The sequence below is a fragment of the Danio rerio genome, chromosome 7 (assembly GCF_049306965.1).
Source record: "Danio rerio strain Tuebingen ecotype United States chromosome 7, GRCz12tu, whole genome shotgun sequence".
Lineage (NCBI taxonomy): Eukaryota > Metazoa > Chordata > Actinopteri > Cypriniformes > Danionidae > Danio > Danio rerio.
The window spans coordinates 9005001-9015000 of record NC_133182.1 but is presented as its reverse complement, the minus strand read 5'-3'; the positions used below and the strand labels follow the sequence as shown (position 1 = coordinate 9015000).

The 10000-nt window shown below is 34.3% G+C and overlaps 1 protein-coding gene across 14 annotated transcripts in view; it reads right to left on the bottom strand.

Annotated features, from left to right (window-relative positions):
- The window catches only part of pcsk6 (proprotein convertase subtilisin/kexin type 6), a 174036-nt gene that overhangs the window by 94279 nt on the left and 69757 nt on the right, over positions 1 to 10000 (bottom strand). For all 14 annotated transcript variants that reach the window (XR_012383102.1, XR_012383101.1, XR_012383103.1 and 11 more), the window contains exons 7-8: positions 8030 to 8202; positions 5953 to 6165 (exon numbers count right to left, since the gene is read on the bottom strand). Coding sequence is in view for 3 of the 14 variants with exons in the window: in XM_073908047.1 (XP_073764148.1) it covers positions 5953 to 6165; positions 8030 to 8202 (386 nt within the window). In the remaining 11 variants the exon portion in view is untranslated. The remainder of the gene's footprint in view (positions 1 to 5952; positions 6166 to 8029; positions 8203 to 10000) is intronic.

Below are 10000 nucleotides of genomic sequence, written 5' to 3'. Positions count from 1 at the left end.
AGCTGTGAGGGGCGCTAAAGAACCGGAGCCAAGTTGGTTTTGTTTTGATTTTCCTGACACATTCAGTGATAGACAGACGGCAATAACTCACACACCTCTTAACCTAAACAGACCTAAACTGTGTTTCCTACAAAAACACAAAGCTGGTTATGTTTCAAAGCTGTCTTATTCCTTTTTTTTTTTTGCTCGATATTGTGAGCAATGCTCCGTTCAAGCCTTCGCCATAACGTTAGTAACTTAGTCATACTAATAGCGAATAGATCATAATGACATGAGTTATTGATCCGGAAAATACGAATCTGTGAATCTGTTGCTAACTTTACTGAACTTGATATTTCCATCTGTTTCAAGCTACGAATATTTGAAATTACAAACCAACAGAACAAAACCAAATTCAATTTTGATTGATTTATTCTCTAATCGGTTGCCTATTATGCCTTGAATATACTCCTGCAATGCATACTGCAGTCCTTTTATGTCTGGCTTTCTCAGATATCTCAACTGTTCGCCAAAAATGACTAACTATATCCCTGGCAATGTCTGACACCTGCGCAAACACATTTAAAATGCCGTGCCAGGCACGAAAGCTTGGTGGAGCTTAGCGAAGAGTCCATTCTACTGGTTCTAACTGTACCGCGTGCAATACTGCCATCACATGGCGTTCACTTGTATTGCATCTTTAATTTTATAGTTCTGAAACCAAACCGTTACTCAGAAGCAGCATTTTAAAAACTCCCTTGCGGGCTGGATGAAAGTGTCAGCACGCCGCATATGGCCCGCGGGCCGTAGTTTGCCCACCCCTGGCTTAGACGCTGGCTAGACATTGAATTTTGGTCACCTGACATCACAACCTAAATCTAACCTAATAGTAACGTATGATGATGTTGTGTCCCTGCTGGGCCATAACTAAATGCACTACAGAATGTTACGTTTACACACACATCCACAAGTTACATGTAAAGGCATCAGCTTTTTACAGCATAATACTCACTACTCATTACTCGAGTACTTTTGAGGTCAACTTTTTACTTATACTTTGAGTAATATTTGCACTACACTTTAGGCAGTTAATGGTACTTTACCTAAAGTAGGATTTTTCAGTACTCTTAACCCCAATGTGTGTCAGCATTGTGGCAGATTCAAAAACAAGACTAACGTCATATGCTAATGAAGGAGATATGGTCACTAGTGGGTGGGGCTTTCCCCCTCTGATGACACATACAAATGGAGAATGTCAATCAAAGTGTTTCTGCAGGCTGATTTTATCAAGTGTGATTATAAAAACCAGAATTGATAAATGTTTACTATTAGAAGTGGACTATATTGACACACTGTTCCCACACAACTGTGTTTAAACCCCTTATAAAAGTGATTTTTGTGTAATAGGTCCTCTTTAAAACTGGTTTTCGTGCTCTAATTTTTACATAAGAACATATGAATCACCATATTTCTAACACTAAACCTAATAGTGTGCGTGAAACGAAAGATAAACCTGTCATGTGTGTGTAAATCAGCTCTTAAGCCCACAAAAATACAAACCAAACCTCACAGTATTCACTCTAAAGCTGAACCTCCTAATCTGCTCTGCTGGAAAAGAAAACACACACACACACACACACACACAACACACAACACACAACACACAACACACAACACACAACACACAACACACACACAACACACACACACAATAAAATTACACAAATTCTCCTCATCTTCCTGATGGTGATTTTCCCCTTACGTATGCAAGCCAGACTCAACATTCAGCCCTGGTTTTTCTACATTTTTATCAATAGGTATTTATAGAATGAGCCAGAAAAAACAACATTGTGTCAGCTGTATTAGCCGCATCTGAAAGCATCATTAGAAGAAGTCTGAGTTTTGGCAGATCTCCATTAAAATTCATTGACAGCTGCATTTCTGGACTGACAAAAGATGACAGATCTGTCCTCCAGCGTCAGGATTTCGCACTCATTTCATCATGATCATCATCAAGGCACAAATACATCAGAATGCTTCTACATGTAATGGCACAAACTCTTAAGTAAGATATTTCTAGGTGTGGATGTTATTTGTAAACATATGATGATCATGTGCATGTTTTTTTTTTTTTTTGAGCCCGAAATTTGAGGATTTTTGCCATTCTTTTTTGATGCTTTATCTAAGATTTTAAACGGATATAAAATTAATAAATACATGTAAGATAAATAAATACATATTAAATAAATATCAAATTAAATTAAAATTAATTAAATAAAGTAAAATTGTATAAAAATTAAATAAATTTTTTTATTAAATTAAATAACATTTAATATTTAATAACAGTCTCCTATACCTCCTCCCACTTTTTCATAACTAACAATAAAATAATAATAATAATAAATAGTAATGATAAAATATTCAAGTAATATAAAATAAATCAAGTTAAATAAATTAGTAAATACATTTTGGCGTTCGGGCAATTTTGGATTAAAAATAAAATGAAATTAAATAAATATAAAATGAATAATTACATATAAAATTAAAAAATAAACTTAAAATAAAAGATAAATGTAAAATTAAATTCAATTAAAAATTAAAATTACAAAAATTCAATAAAATTAAATAAAAAATTTTATTAAATAAAATTAAATTAACTTAAATAAAATTACATTAAAAAATCTCTTAGTCTCCTATAGCTCCTCTCACTTTGACATGACTAATATTACAATAATAATATTAAATGATAATAATGAAATATTCAAGTAATATAAAAGAAATCAAATTAACATTAAAAGGCTGCACAGACAAACTGTATTTTGTATAAATAAATAAATAAATAAATAAATAAATATATATAAATGCTTTTTATGCTAGCTTAGTTATGGTTGAGGGTTTGCTTACCCTTTTACTTGACATACATGTATAAATAAATTGTACTAAAAATTAAATAATAATACGAATGAACGAACAAACAAATGAAGGAAAGAATGAAGAAAGAAACGGACAAATGAACAAACGAAGGAACAAACTAAGGAACGAATGAAGGAACAAACAAAGAAACAAACAAAGGAACAAACAAAGGAAAGAACAAAGGAAGAAAAGAACAAAGGAACGAACAAATTAATGAACGATGAACAAACAAACAAAGTTTTGTTCCTCGTCACTGGCTTGCTTGGTTTGAAACTTATGGAGCTGTGCATCGATGGATTTGCTCTTCAGTGTTTGGACTTCAGCAGTGAAAATTAAACCACACTGAACTGAATTAAAACTGAACTTCAACTCTGAAAACTAGACTGACACGGTTTCAATTTACTAAAACTTCTATGTTAAGCTGCTTAGACACAATCTACATTGTATAAGCGCTATAGAAATTAAGATGAATTGAAGTTGAATTGAATGAAAGAAACAACGGGTCCATGTCATTCCTGTCCATTGCCTAAAAGCTCACTTTAATACTGAAGGTTACACAAAAATGAGGAAAGAAAAACTGAAAAAAGAAAGAAAGAGAGAGAGAGAGAGAGAGAGAGAGAGAGAGAGAGAGAGAGAGAGAGAGAGAGGCAGATGTCAGTAATAATAGAGATGAACTGTAGGACACAATATTTTTCATCAAGAGGAAATGACCTCATAAATCAGAGAGCACATGTAAGACAACGAGGACAAAGGTTGAGGAGATGACAGAGATTCATCCTTATAGGGGTCATTTACTTGAAAAAAGTCGTTTTTTTCTTGCTCTTGTGAAACAGAAAAGCTCAATCTCCTCCAGTGCATCTGAACTGGGTTTGATTGAGGACACAGAAGCATTGTAATATACAGTCTGCACATCTGGTAGAACATTAATGTAGTTTTTTGTGGTGACATCCATGAGTATGAGCACTGGGTAAACACACACTACAGTTTCATGCTTCTTATAACCCCCGGAGCCTCATGCAAAATACAGTCCCAAACAATTTTGCAAGCGAGGTCAATCACACCAAATGTATGTCCAGTTCTGAAAATGCAAGACTAAGCAAAAAAATAGATGAATTCTCACTACCCCGCATTCTTGATGTCATGCGCTCCAGCATTTAGACCAGTGATACAGTGGTAGCCTAGTAACATAAAAAGCACAGTGCACTGCTATTTACAAAGACAAAAATGTGCTGTGCATTTTATGTTACTAGGCAACCACTGTATCACTGGTCTTAATGCCAGAGCGCATGTAATCGAAAACGCAAAGTAGTCAGAATTCATCCATTGTTTATTATTATTACTTATTATGATTACTTACTTTAATAATATTACTTAAATCAGGCACACAATTATTTATACATATTCATATTCAATTATCCAAATGCTTGCCTACTCTTACTGACATTGCTACCAATTCAACTGGTTACCTGGAAACAAAAACTTCTCTATACTACTGTCAACAAAATGCAGTTCACTGTGCTTTTTATGTTACTAGGCAACCACTTTATCAATGATGCTAATACGAGACTGCATGACATAAAAAATGTGAGGTAGTTAGAATTAATCTGTTTTTTTTTTGTTTTTTTTTTTGCTTTTTTTATATTACTATCATTATTATTTAATATTACTACTAAAGTCAGGCTTAAAACTATTCATACATATTCAAATTCAATTATTCATAGTTTGTCTACTAATGATTTTGCTACCACCGCCGTTCAAATCCCGCATCTACCAACTGCACAGAAATCAACTGGTTGCCAAGTAACATAAAAAGCACAGCACACTGCTCTTTACTACTGTCAACAAAAGACAGTGCGCTGTGCTTTTTATGTTACTAGGCAACCACTGTATCACTGGTCTTAATGCTGGAGCACATGACATCGAAAAGGTGAAGTAGTTAGAATTCATCTTATTTTTTTATATTGTTATCATTATTATTATTTATTTAATATTACTAAAGTCAGACATGAAATTATTTATATTCAATTATTCACACGTTTGTCTAATCTTACTGACATTGCTACCACCTCCGTTTAAATCCCGCATCTACCAACTGCAAGGAAATCAACTGATTACCTATTAACATCAAAAGCACAGCACAATGCTCCTTACTACTGTCAACAAAATACAGTGCACTCTGCTTTTTATGTTACTAAGCAACCACTCTATCACTGGTCTTACTACTGGAGCACACGGCTTAGAAAATGTGAGGTAAAATTCATTTTTTTTTTTTGCTTTTTTAATATTTATTATTTAATACAACTTAAGTCAGGAACGAAAGAACTCAAACATTCATATTCAATTATTTACATTCGCCTACTCTTACTGACCTTGCTACCACCGCCGTTCAAATCCCACATCTACCAACTGCACAGAAATCATCTGGTTGCCTAGTAACATAAAAAGCACAGAGCACTGCTCCTTACTACTGTCAACAAAAGACAGTGCACTGTGCTTTTTATGCTACTAGGCAACCACTGTATCACTGGTCTTAATGCTGGAGGGTATGACATCGAAAACATGAGGTAGTAAGAATATCTATTATTTTTGCTTTTTTATTATTTGTATCATTATTATAACCTATTTAATATTACTACTGAAGTCAAGCACGGTTGACCATACGTATTCAGTACATATTAAATTATTCATATGTTTGTCTACCACTACTGTCGTTGCTACCAATGCGGTTCAAATCCCGCATCTACCGACACAGAAATCAACTGGGCTGTAACGCATGTTGCTTTGAGATTTGAATATTTCATCAATTGTGTGAGCTGATGATCTTCATACAAGATCTGGCAACTTGACAAACTTGAAAATTAATTTGATTTTATTTTAATTTTATAACTAGATTGGACCATACAAATTACGAGAGTTTCCTGGTAGAAATAACAAAATGGGAGGGTAGTGGGAGATGGGTGTGAAATATGGGCGACTCAAGGTGAGGGCTAATCATTCTGACTTCAACTGTATATATTTTTGGCTCTGGTTGACTGTAATACATGTATCGTTGTGACTCACGATCTTGCGGTCGTAGAACTCTCCGCTGCTGTATGTGGTGGCGAGGGTGGAGGAACAGACCTCCAGGTACCACGGCTTGTTGCCGTTTTCGGTGCTGCTGCTGATGGAAATGGTGTAGATGCTGTTAGTGTATCCGTCGCAGGAGCAGTGATCGCCCTGCCGGCCGCCATTACCCGACGCCCACACAAAGATGGAGCCCAGACCCTTGCGGCCCTGCACACACAATGGAAGAAGCCTTTTTAACCTTACATAGAAATGATATCAGCACTTAATTAAAAGCCTTCTTTTTCATGCCTATAAAATATTAAATATTTATTGTGTTAATTTAAGTTATTATTACTCTTCATTATTACTTTATTCATTTATTTACTTATTTATTTGTCTTTATTTATTTACTTATTTTTGCATTTAATTACTTATTTATTCACTAATTAACTAATTAATTACTCATTTATTATTTGATACTTATTTTGCATTATATTATTTCTTATTTATTTATTTATTTGTGTATTTATTCATTTATTCGTTCATTTTCTTTTCGGCTTAGTCCCTTTATTAATCAGGGGTCACCACAGTGGAATGACCCAGCAACTTATCCAGCATATTTTTTATGCAGCGGATGGCCTTCTAGCTGCAACTATTTATTTATTTACTTAGTTATTTATTATCAGATTTAATTACTTATTTAGCTATTTATTTACTAATTAATTCACTTATTTATCTATTAACTTATTTAAATATTTACTTATTAATTTACTTATTTACGTATATATTTATTTACATATTTAGTTATTTACGTACTTATTTATTCACATATTTAGTTACTTACTTATTTATTGACTTACTAATTTGTTATTTATTAACTTATTTATATGTTTACTTATTTTGTTTATTTATTTAATTATTACACATTTAAATATTTTTTGTTTAATTATTTACTCACTCACCTAATGTATGACTGTTTTATTTCAATCTTCTTTCGGTTTGGCTTATTTCAGGTGCCACAGTTTAAAATGGTACCGTAGTTGATTTAATACTACCAGTACTGCCTCTATCAGATTTGAAATAAATAAATAAATATTACCTTTTGAATGCATACTTAAAAACAATTTTTTTTTATTGTACATATTTGGAGGATTTAGTAACACATTTCTGGAGAATAATTTCCTACAAACTGCTGAAGTAATATTAAATGACTCATATCATGACATATGACTAAGCTCACAATCCAAACCATAATAACCATCCTAACCAGTCCAGCATCTCTATAAAAAAATCAGAATAGGAAAAAAAATTTGATTAATTAAATGGCTTAATACCTTATTCAGGGTTTACCACAGCGGAATGAACCGCCAACTATTCCAGCATATGTTTTATGCAGCGGATGCATTTCCAGCTGCAGCCCATTACTGGGAAGCATCCATACACACTCATTCACACACTCATTCACACACTCATTCACACACACACACACATACAAACACAAACACAAACACACACACAAACACACACACACACACACACACACACACACACACACACACACACACACACACACACACACACACACACACACACACACACACACACACACACACACACACACACACACACACACACACACACACACACACACACACACACACACACACACAAATGGCCAATTTAGTTCATCCAATTCACCTATAGAGCATGCGTTTGGACTGTGGGGGTAACTGGAGCACCCGGAGGAAACCCACGCCAAGACAACAGAAAACATGTAAACTCCACACAGAAATGCCAACTGACCCAGCCGGGACCCGAACCAGCGACCTTCTTGCTGTGAGGCAACAGTGCTAACCACTGAGCAACCGTGCTTAAATTTCATTGAGTTAAACTTATTAAAAATAGAAATAGAAATTAAATTAAGAAATAAATTAAGACTGAGCTCCCACAATCCAGACTTTAATAGCCCTCATGTAAAGTGCATCATCTCTGAACGTCCCCTCAAATAATGTGCTTTTAATGAAGTCTTAATTGAACAGTTAGTTGGTGAGAAAGCGCTTGTGTTTGTGCGTGAAGTGATTCAGACAACAACCTTTTTACTTCCCAGCTCAAAGGCTTGCTTGGCGAGCGGCCCCGGCCCGTCCACCGTCTTCCCGTCATCGTCGGGGCCCCAGCTGGCACTGTAGATGTCCACGTAATCTGGCCGGATTCCCAGAGACTTGGCCTCCACCACATCAGTCACGTCTCCATCCAGCATCCGAACACCTTGGAGGAAAAGTTCATCCAAAAAAACAATGAGGTCAGTCGTTGCGCAAGTTATTTCCAAATGTGTTCAGCTCTCTGTGAAACTCTACAGGAATGATGTCCAAGCTGCCATACAGTTTACCTTTTCTCTCATCATCATCATCATCATCATCATCATTATTATTATTATTATTATTATTATTGTTATTATTATTACTGCTATTGTTATTTATTATCATTATTAATATTATTATTATCATCATTATCATTATTATTATTATTGCTACTGTTATTATTGATACTATTATTTTTATTATCATTACTATTATTATTGCTATTGTTATTAATTATCATTATTATTATTATTATTATCATCATCATTATTATTATTATTGCTATAGTTATTTATTTTCATTAATATTACTATTATCATTATTATTATTATTATTATTATTATTATTATTGCTACTGTTATTATTAATACAATTATTATTATCATTAATATTATTATTATTATTATCATCACCATCACCATTATTATTATTGCTATTGTTATTTATTATTATTATCATTATTATTATTGTTATTATTATTATTATTACTATTGTTATTTATTATTATTATTAATATTATCATTATCATAATAATAATAATAATTATTATTAATAATATTATTGCTATTGTTGTTTTTTTATTGCTTTTGTTATTCTTCTTCTTCTTATTATTTTATTATTATTATTAAACAATTAATAGTAATAATAATAATAATAATAATAATAATAAATAATAATAATAATAATAATTATTATTATTAATAATAATAAATGTAACAATAATAATAATAGAGCTGCACAGTGGCGCAGTGGGTAGCACGTTCACCCCACAGCAAGAAGGTCGCTGGTTCAAGCCACGGCTGGGTCAGTTGGCATTTATGTGAGGAGTTTGCATGTTCTCTCCGAGTTGGCGTGGGTTTCCTCCGGGTGCTCCGACTACACCCACATTCCAAAGACATGTGGTATCCGGTTAACCCCACAGTCCAAAGACATATGGTACAGGTGAATTGGGTAAGCTAAAATGTCCATAGTGTATGTGTGTGAATGAGTGTGTTTGGATGTTTCCCAGTGATGGGTTGCAGCTGGAATGGCGTCCACTGCGTAAAACATATGCTGGATAAGTTGGCGGTTCATTCCGCTGTGGCGACCCCAGATTAATAAAGGGACTAAGCTGACAAGAAAATGAATGTTGTTATTATAATTTTTTAATGAAAATTATTGATTATTGAGAATTAAACCATGATAAATTTGATAATAATAGAAGAAAAAAATTCTAATAAATTATTAAAAGAAGAAAAGTTCATCCAAAAAAACAAGTTCAGTCATTGTGTAGGTTGTTTCCAAATGCAAAGGTCCAAGCTGCCATACAGTGGTTACTGAGGCCTAAAGCCTGATTTATACTTCTGCGTCAAACACCGGCGTATGCTACGGCGCTGACGCATAGCCCTTCGCCGTGGCCATCGCCGTCGCTGACGTGCACCTCTCAAAAAATGTAACTACACGTCGCAACGACGCGTAGCATAAGCTCTGTGATTGGTCGGCTTGGTAGCGCTGACGAGTCTGGGCGGGACCGAGAGGCGCGCGAATGGCGCGACGCCGCGCGAGCGATTGTTTACAAGTGTGGAGTCTCGTGAAGGAGCTCCGGATGGAAAGTTTTGTTTTGTGTTTACCTCATAGTTAAAGTTGTTGCACGTCCGCCGGTTACTGCCTCAAAATGAGCGAGTTTGAGCCACTTGTACATCCCGGAAGTGTTCAGGAAATGCAAA